The sequence below is a fragment of the Cyprinodon tularosa genome, unplaced genomic scaffold (genome assembly GCF_016077235.1).
Source record: "Cyprinodon tularosa strain WSP-4 unplaced genomic scaffold, ASM1607723v1 ctg1141, whole genome shotgun sequence".
NCBI classification, from domain to species: domain Eukaryota; kingdom Metazoa; phylum Chordata; class Actinopteri; order Cyprinodontiformes; family Cyprinodontidae; genus Cyprinodon; species Cyprinodon tularosa.
The window spans coordinates 114,743-137,775 of record NW_024037939.1 but is presented as its reverse complement, the minus strand read 5'-3'; the positions used below and the strand labels follow the sequence as shown (position 1 = coordinate 137,775).

At 46.2% G+C, this 23,033-nt stretch overlaps 1 protein-coding gene across 1 annotated transcript in view; it reads right to left on the bottom strand.

Moving 5' to 3' along the window:
* Window positions 1-23,033, bottom strand: part of cdk18 (cyclin dependent kinase 18) — a 58,421-nt gene that overhangs the window by 12,615 nt on the left and 22,773 nt on the right. The window contains exons 3-8 of the mRNA XM_038304370.1: window positions 9,444-9,580; window positions 6,943-7,074; window positions 4,996-5,052; window positions 3,120-3,234; window positions 2,138-2,232; window positions 1,992-2,054 (exon numbers count right to left, since the gene is read on the bottom strand). Of these exons, the coding sequence (XP_038160298.1) occupies window positions 1,992-2,054; window positions 2,138-2,232; window positions 3,120-3,234; window positions 4,996-5,052; window positions 6,943-7,074; window positions 9,444-9,580 (599 nt within the window). The remainder of the gene's footprint in view (window positions 1-1,991; window positions 2,055-2,137; window positions 2,233-3,119; window positions 3,235-4,995; window positions 5,053-6,942; window positions 7,075-9,443; window positions 9,581-23,033) is intronic.

Sequence of the window (23,033 nt, the reverse complement as noted above, 5' to 3'; positions counted from 1 at the left end):
CTTTACTGGAGGCATCCATGTTTGTCAAAGAACACTACTGCCACCTACTGGTTAGTGACATTGTCACGGTGCGGTATCGGCTGTTGATCAAGTCCCAGTGCTGTATCTGGTGTTTGTCACAACGCGCTATTATCCAAGTCATCTTGAAAACATTCTTCTTCCAAATGTTGGCTACATATTACGGGTTTTTTCTCTGGCCAGAAGTTCGATGGCAAATCCTCCCTCTTCAAGTTGGCGATCCAACGACCAACCCGTCCGTGGAGGATCAGGAATCAGAAAGGTGGAATAACTCTTTTTTTCCACTTTTACCCGATGTATTCCAGCATCCAGCTGCCATGCACGTGGGCATTGTCAGTTTCACTATAGCTCTGGTGAATTTCAATGGTGAAGTCCTCTGGAAATCTTCAATAATTGTTGTTGATTGCAGATGTGTCTAGTAGTTCCCATTGATTTAGCTTGGAAAGCGGGGAGAATGGCGCTAGGCTTACCGCACCGTGACGTCACTGCTGGAAGATGGCAGGAGGGAGGGGCTACTATATTTGGGCAAAAATGGCCGCTCATTTTTATCTTTTTCTGATTAACATTAAATTCATTAAATCCTCACAAATGTATTAGTTTTAGGTATAAATAAATGACGATGAACTTCAACTTTAAGTATTATAAAGAAACAGTGTTTAGTCAAATTCAATAAGGTGAAATATTTGTTCCAAAGAAGCTCATCTGGAAGTTTTAAGTACATAAAAAAATGAAATCTTCCATTCATGAACCTGTATTTCGGAAAAAAGATTGAATTTTTATTGAGTTTAATTTTAATATATTAGCTATTTTCATAAGCTAAAAGCATCAAATCAGAATTTATCATTAGGCAAAGTTCCTGGGGGCCCCATAAAACTCTGTTTCCATGTATGGTTCATACAACTATTCCTTATTTGTGCACATTAATTATGTTTTTAAAATGCCATCAGAACGCTGATAATATTAAGTGTGTCTCTGCCCCCCCCTTCAGTGTCCACCATATTGGATCAGTCCATTTGCTGCACATGTTCAGAAAGGTCCAATCAGACAGCAGCAAACCATTTGAAAACAAACCATGCAAAGAGCAGTGTTGCCAACTTAGCGCTTTAGTCGCTATATTTAGCCACTTTTCAGACCCCTCTAGCACTTTGATTTCTAAAAAGCTCCTAGCGCCAAATCTAGAGACTTTTTTCTGCTACTGGAGACTTTGGAGACAACATCTAAAAGCAGCGAACTCTGCTCTCCAGAGCGAGTAGATTGGTAACCCCGCCTCCTGCTCTCCTCTATCTTGTCTGCTGTCATGATTCATGCAGCTATTATTTCATCCAAATGAAAAATGGAGAACAGAGAAGCAGATCATGGCTTGTCTACAGTGAAAAGAAGGACTGGGTTATTTACTTTGGCCTTTTTGGAAACACAGGAAGGAGCAATCAGCTAAGTGAGCTTAGTGCTTGGAAAAAATCTTTCATTCCTTTAGAGACAGCATGAAAAGTCAGCTGAGTACAAAACATAGAGAGGAAAACAAGAAGAAAAGGGACAAGAAGAGAGGGACACAACCTAGAACAGAGAATGGATGTCTATTCTATTAACATTTCTCTATCTGGAGAATGGGGCTGTTTGATGTGTTGTCTTTTCCATTCAGAGGGCCCCCTGCCTGTCTTTGCCCAGGGCCCCACAGTTTCTGAATACGCCCCTGGTACAGACGTACATTTTGGCCATTCTTTTATTCCAAGTAAAGTATTAAATTTGGTTTAATTCTGGTTGTATCGATTTTATAGGTAAATTGGTGACACTAAAAGGTTCAAACTAGATGATGTTTTAGATCTCATCACCATGTCAGATGAAATCTTTTACTTCTTTATAAGCTGACCTGATGTAAGAATAGATTCATTCATGATTAAGAGGTGCAAAAAATCGATTCAAGCCTTTATCTATTGAAGCATTTCTACACCCTTTAATCCGTTAACGCTTCTCACCTTGACGTTATTCATGCTCATTAGATTTCCACAGTTGTCCAAGTAGTGCTTAAGGTCGCTGTCCTGCAAAACAGAACAGCACGTTGATGCCCTGCTTTTCCTTTCGGCTGATTGGTCTTAACGACCGGTGACGACGACGTTCTTACCAGATACTCAAACACCAGCGTGAGGCAGCGGTCCGTGTGGATGATGTCGTGCAACGTGACGATGTTGGCGTGTTTGAGGTTCTTCAGCAGAGACACTGGTTTACAGAGATGAAGCATAGATGAGGAGCTCGATTCAAGCAATGTGACAACAGGAGGATCGTTGTTTAGTGTGAAACAAGATAATTAGGTGTTAGATTAACATCAAACTCTATAATCGGTTAAAACATGGTTACTGCTATTAAAGCAGAAAATGTTGTTGTTGTTGTAAATCAAGTCAATTAATTAAAGCTTCTAGTAAGAGTGGCTCAGGTTATCCTGATCTATCTCTATAGTTCTGCTGCTATAGGCTTAGACTGCTGGAGGACATAGGGACCCCTTTTTCATCATTCTGCTTCATTCTATCTCTATTCTCCCACTCTGCAGAATCTATTAGTTCAATCTCTAACCTTCTGCTCTCTCTGCTTTTTCTCATAGTAGCTTCATCTGGTCTGTTCCTGTTTGGCTGTGACTCCATCCTGGAGAGAAATATCAGCTGTGCTGCTGCCATCAACACCTTTGTTTCTAGATGTTGGAGCTTGGCCTGTTTTCCAGTGTAGTCCTGTTTCTCTGACTGTGACTAACTGGATGTGCTCTCTTCATCCTCTGACATGGGAGCTGGCTCGGAGCTCGTCTGCCTGGCTGTGTGTTTCCTGGACGGGGCCGCCTGTGGAGCTGGTTGACAGTTGCCTTTTGTATCTATGCTTCTTTTTCTATGTCTGCTTCTGTCTCCTTGAACCCCAGTGGGCCTCAGCAGATGGCCGCTCACACTGAGCCTGGTTCTGCTGGAGGTTTCTTCCTGTTCAAAGGGAGTTTTTCCTCTCCACTGTCGCTACAAGCATGCTTAGTGTGAGGGATTGCTGAAGAGTCAATGAGTCAATGAAAAACGCTGCGATTGGTCTGACGGGGCTTTATTAGCGTCCAGCATGAGCGAAGCTTCCGGTACCTTCTCTGATGGCGGTGCAGGGCGCCCCCTCCTCATGCTCAAGACGAATCTCCTTCAGGGCCACCAGGTTCTCCGTTAGCTTGCTTCTTCCTTTAAAAACTGTAGCATACGTTCCCTAGAAGCACAAAGTTGGGGAATTTAAGAGAAATTAGCTGCTTTATGAACAAGTTCCCAGTTTGTTTTAATGTTTTTTTGTCTTTGCATTTAATGTGGTCTGAATGCATTTTAGCTCAGCATCGTCTGGAAGACATTTAGGAAAGTAAACGAATATCAAGAAGCTGGAGATGCTAGCATTAGCCATAGCAACCATCCCCATTGGGGCTAATGTTTAATTTACCCACCAAGGAGCTGAAGCATAGAGGGAGGATTTTCTATGGAGGTTTTAAATTTCTACCCAGCAGTAAGAAATGAAACTTTAATGTCATGTTTCCGTCCTAAACATGGAGCCTTATTGGATGTGAACCTGTTTACTCTCCCTGTCTGTTTCCTTTCATCATCATTTACGGCTCAGTAATAAAGTTTAACGTGTGTAATTAATGCTGACTGACAGAATCAGGTTAAAATCTACAAACAGCAGAGTCAAAAAAACAACATCAAAACTAATTCCTTACAAGAATCTACGGAAGAGGATTAGGGCCACTAAAAAAAAAAGTTAACTGATTTTTTAAATTTTATTTCAGTATAGTATGGGAAAAAAGTCAGAATTCTGATTTTAATCTCAGAATTCTGACTTTTTTCTCAGAATTATGACTTTTTTCTGAGAATTCAGAGAAAAAAGTCAGAATTCTGAGATTAAAGTCCTAATTCTGAGATTAAAGTCCTAATTCAGAGAAAAAAGTCAGAATTCTGACTTTTTCTCAGAATCACAATAGCGATAGCCGTACTGCTCCACTGGTGAAAGAAAAATCTGTTGGGCTCAATTATTTTTATTGCCACATTTCCAGACACACTGAGATAAACCTAAAAGTCAGTTAAAGCCAGAAGGTGACTTTAGTAAATAAGCAAAAAGTTATTTTCTAATGAGGAAAGTGTTGCTTTGATGTGACTTTGCTCTAATCAGTCTGATGAAGGATTTATGAGTCAGGAGCTTTTCATTCATTTCAAATATTTGGATTCTATTCTGCATGTATCTGTATTGTTTTTATTTTACAGTAGGTATAAAACGTTCTTATGATTTTAAAAAATATCAGACCATCAAAAGTTATGTTAAGACTTTTTATTTTTGTTAATAAAACAAACAAAACAAATTGTAAGAAGATGGAAAAAAATACAAAAATAGGATGCAATGACTTTGTTTGATAAGTGAGCACAGCTTTAAAGTAATACTTTCCAGAACCGTTTATTGATGAAGTTCCATCGGTTCTACTTCAGATTAAATTGGACTTCAGTTGTAGAGAATCAGATGAATTAAAGTTTAAGGAAATGAACATTGTGGTTTGGTTTTGGTTTATTTCAGAACCAGGATAACTGAGCCAAAGCGTGTCAGCAGTCATCATGCTAAGTGTTGTCCGAATAGTGCTGGAGGAAGGATGCTTCCTATCTATGGTTCCTTTAGCTTTGGGACTTCCTGACCTTCAGAGCTGCTGCATATGAGCTGAACTCCTCATGGAGTTTAACAAACAGTCATGATGATTCATCTGAGTCACAGACTGATATAGACTTCCTGTTTCTATGGGTTTAACAGCAGTTAACGACATTAGTTTTTATTTCCTTAAATTGAATAGGTTATATGGTTAAATAATGCAGGATAAACATCATAATGGACATAAATACTGTCTATTATTATTTATCATGGACTCATTTTTATATAAAATATTTACATGAAATGTTGCATTAGATGGAGAAGAGCTTTAGAGATTAACCAACAGTCACGTACCTCACCTAGTTTTCCAAGCTTCACATACGTTTCCAGTTTCCCAAATCCTATATCAGACTAAAGAAAGAAAAAAGAAGACTGTTTATTCCATCGATGCTTTCTGATGAGATTCAACTTTAATCTGTAAATAAATGGTTTAGAAAAGGTTACTGACTGTTACCATCCTGTAGAGATAAACCCCCCTGTTCAAATAAACCCCCCTGTAGAGATAAACCACCCTGCAGAGATAAACCCCCCTGTAGATATAAACCCCCCTGTAGAGATAAACCACCCTGCAGAGATAAACCCCCCTGTAGATATAAACCCCCCTGTTCAAATAAACCCCACTTTAGAGATAAACCAACCTGTAGAGATAAACCCCCCTGTAGAGATAGACCACCCAGTAGAGATAAACCCCCCTGTAGATATAAACCACCCTGCAGAGATAAACCCCCCTGTAGAGATAAACCCCCCAGTAGAGATAACCCCCCAGTAGAGATAAACCAACCTGTAGAGATAAACCCCCCTGTAGAGATAGACCACCCAGTAGAGATAAACCCCCCTGCAGAGATAAACCCCCCTGTAGAGATAAACCCCCCTGTAGAGATAAACCCCCTAGTAGAGATAACCCCCCCTGCAGAGATAAACCCCCCTGTAGAGATAAACCCCCCAGTAGAGATAGCCCCCCAGTAGAGATAAACCAACCTGTAGAGATAAACCCCCCTGTAGAGATAAACCCCCCAGTAGAGATAAACCAACCTGTAGAGATAAACCCCCAGTAGAGATAAACCAACCTGTAGAGATAAACCCCCAGTAGAGATAACCCCCCTGTAGAGATAAACCCCTCTGTAGAGATAAACCCCCCAGTAGAGATAACCCCCCAGTAGAGATAAACCAACCTGTAGAGATAAACCCCCCTGTAGAGATAAACCCCCCAGTAGAGATAAACCAACCTGTAGAGATAAACCCCCCTGCAGAGATAAACCCCCCAGTAGAGATAAACCAACCTGTAGAGATAAACCCCCCAGTAGAGATAACCCCCCAGTAGAGATAAACCAACCTGTAGAGATAAACCCCCCTGCAGAGATAAACCCCCAGTAGAGATAACCCCCCAGTAGAGATAAACCCCCCTGTAGAGATAAACCCCCCAGTAGAGATAACCCCCCAGTAGAGATAACCCCCCAGTAGAGATAAACCCCCCTGTAGAGATAAACCCCCCAGTAGAGATAACCCCCCAGTAGAGATAACCCCCCAGTAGAGATAAACCCCCCTGTAGAGATAAACCCCCCAGTAGAGATAACCCCCCAGTAGAGATAAACCAACCTGTAGAGATAAACCCCCCCTGCAGAGATAAACCCCCCTGTAGAGATAAACCAACCTGTAGAGATAACCCCCAGTAGAGATAAACCAACCTGTAGAGATAAACCCCTCAGTAGAGATAACCCCCCAGTAGAGATAAACCCCCCAGTAGAGATAAACCAACCTGTAGAGATAAACCCCCCTGTAGAGATAACCCCCCAGTAGAGATAAACCCCCCTGTAGAGATAAACCCCCCAGTAGAGATAACCCCCCAGTAGAGATAAACCAACCTGTAGAGATAAACCCCCCTGTAGAGATAACCCCCCTGTAGAGATAAACCCCCCAGTAGAGATAAACCAACCTGTAGAGATAACCCCCCAGTAGAGATAAACCAACCTGTAAAGATAAACCCCCAGTAGAGATAACCCCCCAGTAGAGATAAACCAACCTGTAGAGATAAACCCCCCTGCAGAGATAAACCCCCAGTAGAGATAACCCCCCTGTAGAGATAAACCAACCTGTAGAGATAAACCCCCCAGTAGAGATAACCCCCCCTGTAGAGATAACCCCCCAGTAGAGATAAACCCCCCAGTAGAGATAACCCCCCAGTAGAGATAAACCAACCTGTAAAGATAAACCCCCAGTAGAGATAAACCAGTGGTTACTTACCAGGGAAGCCCGTCGGGACATGCGGCTCAGAGGTTTGCAGAGTGGAGAATTTTCACTTTCCAGTTGCAGTTTCTGGAGAAATTCTGCAGGTAGACGGATGTCCATGGGCAGAGCCATCTGTTTGCTCACATCCTGAAAGACGCAACAAATAAAGAGATCATTTTCTGATGTTTTTCACCGTAATATGTTGCTAATTATGGATCAAATCAACATTGGCACTGATGGGAGGAGACAGTGAAACTAAAAAATTGAAAATTAAAGCAGTCTAGCTCTACAGATAATCTGGAATGATTTATTTATATAAAATAAAATGTTGTAATTTCCTTACTTTGGTCAACAAAGTTCCTGATTCTCAGGGATTAAAACCTGGAACCAGATATTGACAATCTAGTTTCTCCTGAACTGTATCAATAAAGGATGTGGATAAAATTTATTTCTTAATCACATAATATCAATTAAATTACAAATTAAAAGTTTAGATTTAACCTCTTTCTACTTTAGAACTGCTTTAAGACTTTTCCTGACCTTCATAAAACTTTACAGACTTCTATTTATACTCAGGTCATACATTTGTAGTCCAACAAATTACCTTATTGCATAAATACTTTGACTTTATTCTGGCTGAGATTAAATCAGATTAAAAACTGTTCTTTGTTTTTTATTGTCAGGTAGGATGAGAAAAAACTTGGTTTGCTAAATACTGGAGTAATAAGAGGATTATTTATTTGAAATAGTGTTTTAAACACAAAGGTACGGAAGAGGATTAGGGCCACTGAAAAAAAAGTAAACTGATTTTTAAGTTTTATTTCAGTTTTAACATGGGAAAAAAGTCAGAATTCTGACTTTTTTCCCATGTTAAACTGAAATAAAACTTAAAAATCAGTTTACTTTTTTTTTCAGTGGCCCTAATCCTCCAGTTTTATATTACTTAGTACTTTACAGGATTTTATTGTTTATCTTTTAACTCTTCACTATGATGTTATTCTGAGACATTTTTCTAAGGTCCACGTTTGTGTGACCATTTTTTCTACAATCTTTTTGCTGCTGTTAACACCAGAATTCCCCCATTGAGGGACAATAAAGAGATTTTCTACTCTATTTTCTATTAATAAATCACCACCCATGCACTTCCCAGGTGCTTCTGTTTAATTGACACTTTCAGCATTCAGCGCAAAAGAAAGATTTCAAATGATGGACGAGACCCTGAACGACATTTTGTTCTATTTGCCCTAAAACTAGAGTGAAACAATAGCTGCAGAACTTCAGTTAGTGTCAGACCTTTAATTCTAACCTCATTACATCTTTCAACTCCAGCATAAATATCCCATATAGTCTCTGTGCTGCAGATTAGCTGATGCCTAGGAAGAGTTAAAACCATTTTTTGACATCTTAAATGGTAAAGATTGGTCTGGGATTGCCATGGCTGTCGTATTTACTGGAAAGCATTCACTTTTGGAGAAGTTGAGTTTATAGCCTGAAATTTGCCCAAAAGAATGGAGCCCGGAAACAATCTAAGCCATATTTGTTACTGGATCAGATACGTATGGTAACATATCTGATCCCTTACATACCCCTTACATTTGAACCCCCCATCCCATCCCTCAGTGAGGTCTAGAAAAACAAGATCTATATTCAGCCATTCAGCAAAGATCCTGCTACATGAATGGACATCTAATTTTGGCATGTGACTAATTAGAGGAGCCCTTCAATGATATATTACCTGCTGTAAAAAATTAACAAATCGAGAAGAAAAAGAAAAGGTAAAAAGTTAAGTTAAAAAGATAATAAGCCTAGTTAATTATATAACTAAAAAATGTACGCGCCAGCATTGATGCCTCTCCGGTTATATTGGACCAAAAAAATTAGTTTCTTTTCATGAATTTCTTCTAGAAGCATTTTTGTTATTTTTCTTAATATATTCGAGCAACTTGCCTTTTCTTCTTACATTGACGTCCATCTTTACCATCAAAATATCCATATTTTTTTTATATGTTCCAAAGGTAATAAGGTCTTGTTTTGGATTCCAGAAACACTATTGGCTTGAAATGTTAATTTCCAAAGTATTTCACTGGGCGCCCTATAAAGGGTTAATGATCTTTGACCAAACAAATTGATTCAATTTTCTAGATTCATATTTTACGGAAGAGGATTAGGGCCACTGAAAAAAAAAAAGTTAACTGATTTTTACATTTTATTTCAGTTTAACCTGGGAAAAAACTCAGAATTCTGACTTTAATCTTGGAATTCTGAGATTAAAGTCAGAATTCTGACTTTAAACTCAGAATTCTGACTTTTTTCCCATACTATACTGAAATAAAAAAAAAATAATTTTTTTTTCAGTGGCTCTAATCCTCTTCCGTAATATTTAGTTGAAATTATTGATTTATTTATTTTTTTTCCAGAATTCTATCTATTTCCCAGCTTGCAGCTGCAGTTTGTTCCGCTGGTTTAATTCCAGGTCAGGATGAATGAAGCATCTCGGAGTTTTGCCGGATTCTTACTTCCATGGAAAAGCGTCTGTGCTGAGCCTGGCTGTGGTAGTGGAGGTGGGATGGAGAGTGAGCTCCTGGTGTTTTAGCTTCAGGGCTCACTGGGCTGGCATCGTGGGACGGAGGACCGAGTCTGTCTGGAGTCAGGCCTGGAAGATAAACAAAGGAAGCAGCATCTGACTGTTACACTGTGGAGATCCTGAGCTGAAGGTGAAGCAATGGCTTCCTCTGCACTCATTACACCAAAGCAGCTGTTGTTTCATCTCTTTTTTTCTCTGCACAGATGTTTTATTGCAGAGCTTGAACTGCAGGTTTCCTCCTCTGGTCCATGTGAATCATTAAACCCTCCCTCAGATGCTGCAGATTGATCCTGGCAGTAATGTGGTGAAGAAGCATGTAATTATGCAGGACATGTTAATTAGATCAAAACCTCGTTGACCTGGATCTGGACTTTGATCGCATTCAACAACCTTTAATATCGTTTGTGATGCAAACAGGGCGTTTTAAAAAAAAAAATTTTTTAATATGAATAAAAAAATGCAGGTTTGCTCCTGTTAATCCTCTACAGTATCTCTCAATCAAACAGCGAGTTATCAAAAGACGCTGCGGTTCAGGCAGATAAAGTCTAAAGTATCGAAATAAAAAGATGATTTTATTGTTTTAATGGGGAAGAATGTCAGAAACATTTAATGAGTCTTCAATCTAACTCATTAAAAGGAGATAAAGTTTTAGTGCAGAATATATTAAGATAGCTTTGAACCAATCTGCACGATCTGGTTGAAGTGTTTCTGTAAAGTGACCTGAGATGATGTGAATTAGAGCTTTAGAAATAAACTGAACTGAAAATAAAGGCTTTAAACCTCAGATTAAAAAGGTTATCACTGGATGCCCATCGAGCGTCTCATAGAGGGGAAGGGAGTTTACTTCAGCAACTTTAAAATCATCTAGACTTAATCAAGGTCTGACTAAATAGGCTGGGGTTATTATTTATTATTATTTATCCTACAGCAGCTATGCTAACGGTCTGATCTCACTGTGTTTCATTCTGAAGTAAAGGACTCTTCAGCAATCCCTCACACTAAGCATGCTTGTAGCGACAGTGGAGAGGAAAAACTCCCTTTGAACAGGAAGAAACCTCCAGCAGAACCAGGCTCAGTGTGAGCGGCCATCTGCTGAGGCCCACTGGGGTTCAAGGAGACAGAAGCAGACATAGAAAAAGAAGCATAGATGCTCTGATCCATGCATACTTTCTACGTTAAAATTCTCAAAAAGTAAAAAAAAAACAACAACAATCCACTGGACTTTGTTTCCAAGTTTGAAGTCGTTTCTCTTCCATCCAGGAAGCTTTTTCAATTCAAAATGTCAGAAATAGCGTTTAGTTCCAGGTTTTATAGAATAGCCCAACAAAGTCTGGTTTTGGTTTAGTTCAATTTACAACCACGCGAATATGGTCTCGCCAAGTCTGTTCCTGACTAGAACCCAGGAAAGTCTGGACTCTGGGAGAACGGGAGCACGCAGAATAAATCTGGATCAATTGGAACAGAAGCGTACTGAGGACATCACCACATTTAAAGCTAGTCTGGAGCTGCATTTCATCTCCTGTTATTAATAGGCTCTAGATAATAATAAATTATGAGTTTTTTAATTCAGTGGAGGAATAATAATGAGCACAGTCAGATAAACACAAATGAAATTAACATTTCGTCAAATGGCCCCCTTAGAGAGGTGCAGAGGGGCTAACGTTAGCCCTGGCACTGCAGACGGACTAACGTTAGCCCTGGCCGCTGCAGACGGACTAACATTAGCCCTGGCCGCTGCAGACGGACTAACATTAGCCCTGGCCGCTGCAGACGGACTAACATTAGCCCTGGCCGCTGCAGACGGACTAACATTAGTCCTGGCCGCTGCAGACGGACTAACATTAGTCCTGGCCACTGCAGACGGACTAACGTTAGCCCTGGCTGCTGCAGACGGACTAACGTTAGCCCTGGCCGCTGCAGACGGACTAACATTAGCCCTGGCCGCTGCAGACGGACTAACATTAGTCCTGGCCACTGCAGACGGACTAAAGTTAGACCTGGCCGCTGCAGACGGACTAACGTTAGCCCTGGCCGCTGCAGACGGACTAAAGTTAGACCTGGCCGCTGCAGACGGACTAACGTTAGCCCTGGCCACTGCAGACGGACTAAAGTTAGACCTGGCCGCTGCAGACGGACTAACGTTAGCCCTGGCTGCTGAAGACGGACTAACGTTAGACCTGGCCGCTGCAGACGGACTAAAGTTAGACCGGGCCGCTGCAGACGGACTAACGTTAGCCCTGGCTGCTGAAGACGGACTAACGTTAGCCCTGGCCGCTGCATACAGGCTAACGTTAGTCCTGGCTGCTGCAGACGGACTAACGTTAGACCTGGCCGCTGCAGACGGACTAAAGTTAGACCTGGCCGCTGCAGACGGACTAACGTTAGCCCTGGCTGCTGAAGACGGACTAACGTTAGCCCTGGCCGCTGCATACAGGCTAACGTTAGTCCTGGCTGCTGCAGACGGACTAACGTTAGACCTGGCCGCTGCAGACGGACTAAAGTTAGACCTGGCCGCTGCAGACGGACTAACGTTAGCCCTGGCCGCTGCAGACAGACTAAAGTTAGACCTGGCCGCTGCAGACGGACTAAAGTTAGACCTGGCTGCTGCAGACGGACTAAAGTTAGACCTGGCCGCTGCAGACGGACTAACGTTAGCCCTGGCCGCTGCAGACGGACTAACGTTAGCCCTGGCCGCTGCAGACGGACTAACGTTAGACCTGGCCGCTGCAGACGGACTAACGTTAACCCTGGCCGCTGCAGACGGACTAACGTTAGACCTGGTCGCTGCAGACGGACTAACGTTAGCCCTGGCTGCTGCAGACGGACTAACGTTAACCCTGGCCGCTGCAGACGGACTAACGTTAGCCCTGGCCGCTGCAGACGGACTAACATTAGCCCTGGCTGCTGCAGACGGACTAACGTTAGCCATGGCTGCTGAAGACGGACTAACGTTAGCCCTGGCCGCTGCATACAGGCTAACGTTAGTCCTGGCTGCTGCAGACGGACTAACGTTAGACCTGGCCGCTGCAGACGGACTAAAGTTAGACCTGGCCGCTGCAGACGGACTAACGTTAGCCCTGGCCGCTGCAGACAGACTAAAGTTAGACCTGGCCGCTGCAGACGGACTAAAGTTAGACCTGGCTGCTGCAGACGGACTAAAGTTAGACCTGGCCGCTGCAGACGGACTAACGTTAACCCTGGCCGCTGCAGACGGACTAACGTTAGCCCTGGCCGCTGCAGACGGACTAACGTTAACCCTGGCCGCTGCAGACGGACTAACGTTAGACCTGGCCTTTGCAGACGGACTAACGTTAGCCCTGGCTGCTGCAGACGGACTAACGTTAACCCTGGCAGCTGCAGACGGACTAACGTTAGCCCTGGCCACTGCAGACGGACTAACATTAGCCCTGGCTGCTGCAGACGGACTAACGTTAGCCCTGGCTGCTGAAGACGGACTAACGTTAGCCCTGGCCGCTGCATACAGGCTAACGTTAGTCCTGGCTGCTGCAGACGGACTAACGTTAGACCTGGCCGCTGCAGACGGACTAAAGTTAGACCTGGCCGCTGCAGACGGACTAACGTTAGCCCTGGCTGCTGAAGACGGACTAACGTTAGCCCTGGCCGCTGCAGACGGACTAACGTTAGCCCTGGCCGCTGCAGACGGACTAACGTTAGACCTGGCCTTTGCAGACGGACTAACGTTAGCCCTGGCTGCTGCAGACGGACTAACGTTAACCCTGGCAGCTGCAGACGGACTAACGTTAGCCCTGGCCACTGCAGACGGACTAACATTAGCCCTGGCTGCTGCAGACGGACTAACGTTAGCCCTGGCTGCTGCAGACGGACTAACGTTAGACCTGGCCGCTGCAGACGGACTAAAGTTAGACCTGGCCGCTGCAGACGGACTAACGTTAGACCTGGCTGCTGCAGAAAGACTAAAGTTAGACCTGGCCGCTGCAGACGGACTAAAGTTAGACCTGGCTGCTGCAGACGGACTAAAGTTAGACCTGGCCGCTGCAGACGGACTAACGTTAACCCTGGCCGCTGCAGACGGACTAACGTTAGCCCTGGCTGCTGCAGACGGACTAACGTTAACCCTGGCCGCTGCAGACGGACTAACGTTAGCCCTGGCCTCTGCAGACGGACTAACGTTAGCCCTGGCTGCTGCAGACGGACTAACGTTAGACCTGGCTGCTGCAGACGGACTAAAGTTAGACCTGGCCGCTGCAGACGGACTAACGTTAGCCCTGGCCGCTGAAGACGGACTAACGTTAGCCCTGGCCGCTGCATACAGGCTAACGTTAGTCCTGGCTGCTGCAGACGGACTAACGTTAGCCCTGGCTGCTGAAGACGGACTAACGTTAGCCCTGGCCGCTGCATACAGGCTAACGTTAGTCCTGGCCGCTGCAGACGGACTAACGTTAGACCTGGCCGCTGCAGACGGACTAAAGTTAGACCTGGCCGCTGCAGACGGACTAACGTTAGCCCTGGCCTCTGCAGACGGACTAACGTTAGCCCTGGCTGCTGCAGATGGACTAACGTTAGCCCTGGCTGCTGCAGACGGACTAACATTAGACCTGGCCGCTGCAGACGGACTAAAGTTAGACCTGGCCGCTGCAGACGGACTAACGTTAGCCCTGGCCGCTGCAGACGGACTAAAGTTAGACCTGGCCGCTGCAGACGGACTTAAGTTAGTCCTGGCCGCTGCAGACGGACTAACGTTAGCCCTGGCCGCTGCAGACGGACTAAAGTTAGACCTGGCCGCTGCAGACGGACTAACGTTAGCCCTGGCCGCTGCAGACGGACTAACGTTAGCCCTGGCTGCTGAAGATGGACTAACGTTAGCCCTGGCTGCTGCAGACGGACTAACGTTAGACCTGGCCGCTGCAGACGGACTAAAGTTAGACCTGGCCGCTGCAGACGGACTAACGTTAGCCCTGGCTGCTGCAGATGGACTAACGTTAGCCCTGGCTGCTGCAGACGGACTAACATTAGACCTGGCCGCTGCAGACGGACTAAAGTTAGACCTGGCCGCTGCAGACGGACTAACGTTAGCCCTGGCCGCTGCAGACGGACTAAAGTTAGACCTGGCCGCTGCAGACGGACTTAAGTTAGACCTGGCCGCTGCAGACGGACTAACGTTAGCCCTGGCCGCTGCAGACGGACTAAAGTTAGACCTGGCCGCTGCAGACGGACTAACGTTAGCCCTGGCCGCTGCAGACGGACTAACGTTAGCCCTGGCTGCTGAAGATGGACTAACGTTAGCCCTGGCTGCTGCAGACGGACTAACGTTAGACCTGGCCGCTGCAGACGGACTAAAGTTAGACCTGGCCGCTGCAGACGGACTAACGTTAGCCCTGGCCGCTGCAGACGGACTAAAGTTAGACCTGGCCGCTTCAGACGGACTTAAGTTAGACCTGGCCGCTGCAGACGGACTAACGTTAGCCCTGGCCGCTGCAGACGGACTAAAGTTAGACCTGGCCGCTGCAGACGGACTAACGTTAGCCCTGGCCGCTGCAGACGGACTAAAGTTAGACCTGGCCGCTGCAGACGGACTAACGTTAGCCCTGGCCGCTGCAGACGGACTAACGTTAACCCTGGCTGCTGCAGACGGACTAACGTTAGCCCTGGCTGCTGCAGACGGGCTAACGTTAACCCTGGCCACTGCAGACGGACTAACATTAGCCCTGGCCGCTGCAGATGGACTAACGTTAGACCTGGCCGCTGCAGACGGACTAACGTTAGCCCTGGCTGCTGCAGACGGGCTAACGTTAACCCTGGCCGCTGCAGACGGACTGACGTTAACCCTGGCCGCTGCAGACGGACTAACGTTAGCCCTGGCCGCTGCAGACGAACTAACGTTAGCCCTGGCTGCTGCAGACGGACTAACGTTAGCCCTGGCTGCTGCAGACGGACTAACGTTAGCCCTGGCCGCTGCAGACGGACTAACGTTAGCCCTGGCTGCTGCAGACGGACTAACGTTAGCCCATGCCCCTGCAGACGGACTAACGTTAGCCCTGGCCGCTGCAGACGGACTAACGTTAGCCCTGGCCGCTGCAGACGGACTAACGTTAGCCCTGGCTGCTGCAGACGGACTAACGTTAGCCCTGGCCGCTGCAGACGGACTAACGTTAGCCCTGGCTGCTGCAGACGGACTAACGTTAGCCCATGCCCCTGCAGACGGACTAACGTTAGCCCTGGCCACTGCAGACAGACTAACGTTAGCCCATGCCCCTGCAGACGGACTAACGTTAGCCCTGGCCACTGCAGACGGACTAACGTTAGCCCATGCCCCTGCAGACGGACTAACGTTAGCCCTGGCCACTGCAGACAGACTAACGTTAGCCCTGGCCGCTGCAGACGGACTAACGTTAGCCCTGGCCACTGCAGACGGACTAACGTTAGCCCTGGCTTCTGCAGACGGACTAACGTTAACCCCGGCCGCTGCAGACGGACTAACGTTAGCCCTGGCCACTGCAGACGGACTAACGTTAGCCCTGGCTTCTTCAGACGGACTAACGTTAGCCCTGGCCGCTGCAGACGGACTAACGTTAGCCCTGGCTTCTGCAGACGGACTAACGTTAACCCTGGCCGCTGCAGACGGACTAACGTTAGCCCTGGCCGCTGCAGACGAACTTACGTTAGACCTGGCCGCTGCAGACGGACTAACGTTAACCCGGGCCACTGCAGACGGACTAACGTTAGACCTGGCCGCTGCAGACGGACTAACTATAGCCCTGGCCGCTGCAGACTGGCTAACGTTAGCCCTGTCTGCTGCAGATGGGCTAATGTTAGCCCTGGCTGCGGCAGATGGGCTTACGTTAGCCCTGGCTGCTGATGTATTTCAATGATGCATTTCAAACGTCTGACTGACAACCTGCTAATTTTTATTTAGTCTCGTTGATGAAAACACAAACCTATAACTATTCATGTTTTCATCATCAAAGATCCACATTTAGCTCGTCAGTTTTTCTTATTGTCATAAAAAAAGGAGCATCAACGAAATAATTCAGTCATCGTCATCGTCACTGATCCCAATAAATTCATTCAAGTATATACAGTTAAAAGTACTTTTTTAAGCAACGAGGTAATCCTTCTAACTTTGCCAGTTTACAGCTGTTAATCTGTGAGCGCAGCGCAAACTGGATGTGAACGATCTTTACTGCCTCTGTTATTACGACCGTATTCTGCTGCAGCTGCTAAAATAAAGCATGTTGTGTTTAAGCTCTAAAACGGCTCTTTGTGTTCACTTTATGATCACGGGTCGGGTTATTATTTACGCTTTATGTGATTGTGTTTTTCTTAATGTAGTTGCGCTTTTAGATTTGTAGTTGCAGTTTGCACTTCAGGGCTAACGTAAATAGGGCACCGATACCATTTTTAGAGCCAAAAGTTTATCCAACTATTGTCACCCATTCCTAGAAAAAAGTTCAATCTTGATTCACTTTGTTTTAGTCTTTTTCCTGCTTCACAAAGGTAGGCAGCAGCTTGAAGCCATGATGGCGATTATTTTACATCCAGGTAGTCTGCAGTTCTTCATATAAACACACACATCAATTTCAAACAGATGGTATCGGCCGATAATGCACAGCCAGGTATCTGTATCAGCAATCTTCAAGACTCTTCTCTGCTTCCTGATCTTTGCATTTGGGTCCTCAAAATCCTCCCCCCCCCCACCATGACACCAATAGGGTTTTCAGATATTTATCTAATAAAGTTATAAAACTTACTTTAAGCGCTACTTGCTATGTTGGTCAGTTTCATAAACTCCCAGTCAAACGTTTGCATGACATTGTGGCTGCTGCTGAATGCGGGCATTCATCAGTCAGGAAGCGGTAACACTATTTACCAACATGCTCTGCTGTGTTTGATGTAAAGAAGCAGAACTGATCAATTATTGGGCTTTCTGAAGAAGACTGTAACAAACCATTTTATACGCTAAACACGAGTTGATAAAACAGCTGGGTCACTGTGAGAGAGAAGGTTCCAGTAAAGACCAGTGAAGCAATGCTTTATTCAGTTACAAGCTGAAAAATGAGAGATTTATGAGGTCACCCAGCAATGAGGTGGAGAGGAAGGGCTTTGATGCCATGGATGTGGATCTGTGTCTGATTCCTGGTTGGGTTTAAAATGCTTCCCACAGAGACATTTATAAAGCAGCTTGACCTCCTGCTTCAGTGGCAGCAATGAGAACGACGACTTTATAGTGGACATGTCACCCCCTTGGTGTGCAATTTGCAATCCCTGTTTCCATGGAGACGATAACTAACACAGAGCAGGTCTCCTTGTTAAAGTGAAGGTCACTTTATTAGGTGTTACTAAAGCTACTTTTCCAACACCGAGGCATGCATACTGCACTAAAACCTAAATAATTACAGCTCAACCTGTGCTATGTTTCATCCTCCGCTCGCAAACATGGAACCACAAGCTTAGCACCCATTAGAGAAGCAGACAGGTGAGGAAGAAGAGAAAAAAGAGGCTTTCAGATCTATAAAATGCCTTAATGAATCCTACAGCACATTTGATAAAACTCACAGAGAAGCTCCAAGCTAGCCTGGATGTTTGCTGCATTTATTACCAGAGCAAACTGGCTGAAAGGATGAAATGAAAACCTGTTGATGCTCATTTGAATTTCACAGCTGCTCTGCTCTATTGATCCTTTCATCACTGATTAGGGAGGAAAAGATGAGGCTAATATGAGCAGCAGTAATTGGATGGATGGATGGATGGATGGATGGATGGATGATGGATGGATGGATGATGGACGGATGGATGGATGGATGGATGATGATGGATGGATGATGGATGGATGATGATGGATGGATGATGGATGGATGGATGATGGATGGATGATGGATGGATGATGGATGGATGGATGATGGACGGATGGATGGATGGATGGATGGATGGATGGATGGATGGATGGATGGATGGATGGATGGATGGATGGATGGATGATGGATGGATGGATGGATGATGGATGGATGGATGGATGGATGGATGGATGGATGGATGATGGATGGATGGATGGATGGATGGATGATGGATGGATGGATGGATGGATGGATGGATGGATGGATGGATGGATGGATGATGGATGGATGGATGATGGATGGATGGATGGATGGATGATGGATGGATGGATGATGGATGGATGGATGATGGATGGATGGATGGATGGATGATGGATGGATGGATGGATGGATGGATGGATGGATGGATGGATGGATGGATGGATGGATGGATGATGGATGGATGGATGATGGATGGATGGATGGATGATGGATGGATGATGGATGGATGGATGATGGATGGATGGATGGATGGATGATGGATGGATGGATGGATGGATGATGGATGGATGGATGGATGATGGATGGATGATGGATGGATGGATGGATGATGGATGGATGATGGATGGATGATGGATGGATGGATGGATGGATGGATGATGGATGGATGGATGGATGGACGGACGGATGGATGGATGATGGATGGATGGATGATGGATGATGGATGGATGGATGATGGATGATGGATGGATGGATGATGGATGGATGGATGATGGATGGATGGATGATGGATGATGGATGGATGGATGGATGATGGATGATGGATGGATGGATGGATGGATGGATGGATGATGGATGGATGGATGGATGGATGGATGGATGGATGATGGATGGATGGATGGATGATGGATGGATGGATGGATGATGGATGATGGATGGATGGATGATGGATGGATGGATGATGGATGGATGGATGGATGATGGATGATGGATGGATGGATGGATGGATGGATGGATGGATGATGGATGGATGGATGGATGGATGGATGGATGATGGATGGATGGATGATGGATGATGGATGGATGGATGGATGATGGATGATGGATGGATGGATGATGGATGGATGGATGATGGATGGATGGATGATGGATGGATGGATGGATGGATGGATGATGGATGGATGGATGGATGGATGGATGGATGGATGATGGATGGATGGATGGATGGATGGATGATGGATGGATGATGGATGATGGATGGATGGATGGATGATGGATGATGGATGGATGGATGATGGATGGATGGATGATGGATGGATGGATGGATGATGGATGGATGGATGGATGGATGGATGGATGATGGATGGATGGATGGATGATGGATGGATGGATGGATGGATGATGGATGGATGGATGATGGATGGATGGATGGATGATGGATGGATGATGGATGGATGGATGATGGATGGATGGATGGATGGATGGATGGATGATGGATGGATGGATGGATGGATGATGGATGGATGGATGGATGGATGATGGATGGATGATGGATGGATGGATGGATGATGGATGGATGATGGATGGATGATGGATGGATGGATGGATGGATGGATGATGGATGGATGGATGGATGGACGGACGGATGGATGGATGATGGATGGATGATGGATGGATGGATGGATGATGGATGGATGGATGGATGATGGATGGATGGATGGATGGATGGATGATGGATGGATGGAACTAACGTTAGCCCTGGCCGCTGCATACAGGCTAACGTTAGTCCTGGCTGCTGCAGACGGACTAACGTTAGACCTGGCCGCTGCAGACGGACTAACGTTAGCCCTGGCTGCTGCAGACGGACTAACGTTAGCCCTGGCTGCTGCAGATGGACTAACGTTAGCCCTGGCTGCTGCAGACGGACTAACGTTAGACCTGGCCGCTGCAGACGGACTAAAGTTAGACCTGGCCGCTGCAGACGGACTAACGTTAGCCCTGGCCGCTGCAGACGGACTAAAGTTAGACCTGGCCGCTGCAGACGGACTTAAGTTAGACCTGGCCGCTGCAGACGGACTAACGTTAGACCTGGCCGCTGCAGACGGACTAAAGTTAGACCTGGCCGCTGCAGACGGACTAACGTTAGCCCTGGCCTCTGCAGACGGACTAACGTTAGCCCTGGCTGCTGCAGATGGACTAACGTTAGCCCTGGCTGCTGCAGACGGACTAACGTTAGACCTGGCCGCTGCAGACGGACTAAAGTTAGACCTGGCCGCTGCAGACGGACTAACGTTAGCCCTGGCCGCTGCAGACGGACTAAAGTTAGACCTGGCCGCTGCAGACGGACTTAAGTTAGACCTGGCCGCTGCAGACGGACTAACGTTAGCCCTGGCCGCTGCAGACGGACTAAAGTTAGACCTGGCCGCTGCAGACGGACTAACGTTAGCCCTGGCCGCTGCAGACGGACTAACGTTAGCCCTGGCTGCTGCAGACGGGCTAACGTTAACCCTGGCCACTGCAGACGGACTAACATTAGCCCTGGCCGCTTCAGTGGCAGCAATGAGAACGACGACTTTATAGTGGACATGTCACCCCCTTGGTGTGCAATTTGCAATCCCTGTTTCCATGGAGACGATAACTAACACAGAGCAGGTCTCCTTGTTAAAGTGAAGGTCACTTTATTAGGTGTTACTAAAGCTACTTTTCCAACACCGAGGCATGCATACTGCACTAAAACCTAAATAATTACAGCTCAACCTGTGCTATGTTTCATCCTCCGCTCGCAAACATGGAACCACAAGCTTAGCACCCATTAGAGAAGCAGACAGGTGAGGAAGAAGAGAAAAAAGAGGCTTTCAGATCTATAAAATGCCTTAATGAATCCTACAGCACATTTGATAAAACTCACAGAGAAGCTCCAAGCTAGCCTGGATATTTGCTGCATTTATTACCAGAGCAAACTGGCTGAAAGGATGAAATGAAAACCTGTTGATGCTCATTTGAATTTCACAGCTGCTCTGCTCTATTGATCCTTTCATCACTGATTAGGGAGGAAAAGATGAGGCTAATATGAGCAGCAGTAATTGGATGGATGGATGGATGGATGGATGGATGGATGATGGATGGATGGATGATGGACGGATGGATGGATGGATGGATGATGGATGGATGGATGATGGATGGATGATGAATGGATGGATGATGGATGGATGGATGATGGATGGATGATGGATGGATGATGGATGGATGATGGATGGATGGATGGATGGATGATGGATGGATGATGGATGGATGGACGGACGGATGGATGGATGGATGATGGATGGATGGATGATGGATGGATGATGGATGGATGGATGGATGGATGGATGGATGGACGGATGGATGGATGGATGATGGATGGATGGATGATGGATGGATGGATGGATGATGGATGGATGATGGATGGATGGACGGATGGATGGATGATGGATGGATGATGAATGGATGGATGATGGATGGATGGATGATGGATGGATGATGGATGGATGATGGATGGATGATGGATGATGGATGGATGGATGGATGGATGGATGGATGGATCAGTACCACCAGCACCATCAGGATCATCAGGACGATCAGGACCATCAGGAACATCAGGACCATCAGGAACATCAGGACCATCAGGACCATCAGGACCATCAGGAACATCAGGACCATCAGGAACATCAGGACCATCAGGACCATCAGGACCATCAGGAACATCAGGATCATCAGGACCATCAGGACCATCATGAACATCAGGACCATCAGGACCATCAGGACCATCAGGAACATCAGGACCATCAGGAACATCAGCACCACCAGGACCATCAGGACCATCAGGACCATCAGGAACATCAGGATCATCAGGACCATCAGGACCATCAGGAACATCAGGACCATCAGGACCATCAGGACCATCAGGACCATCAGCACCACCAGGACCATCAGGACCATCAGGACCATCAGGACCATCAGGATCATCAGGACCATCAGGACCATCAGAACCATCAGGACCATCAGGAACATCAGGACCATCAGGACCATCAGGACCATCAGGACCATCAGGAACATCAGGACCATCAGGACCATCAGCACCACCAGGACCATCAGGACCATCAGGACCATCAGGAACATCAGGATCATCAGGACCATCAGGACCATCAGGAACATCAGGACCATCAGGACCATTAGGACCATCAGGACCATCAGGAACATCAGGACCATCAGGAACATTAGGACCATCAGCACCATCAGGACCATCAGCACCATCAGGACCATCAGCACCATCAGGACCACCAGCACCATCAGGACCATCAGCACCATCAGGAACATCAGGAACATCAGGATCATCAGGACCATCAGGACCATCAGAACCATCAGGACCATCAGCAACATCAGGACCATCAGGAACATCAGGACCATCAGGACCATCAGGACCATCAGGACCATCAGGACCATCAGGACCATCAGCACCACCAGGACCATCAGCACCACCAGGACCCTCAGCATCATCAGGACCATCAGGACCACCAGGACCATCAGGACCACCAGGACCACAGCATCATCAGGACCATCAGGACCATCAGCACCACCAGGACCATCAGCACCACCAGGACCATCAGGACCACCAGGACCATCAGCACCATCAGGACCATCAGGACCATCAGGACCACCAGGACCATCAGGACCACCAGGACCATCACCAC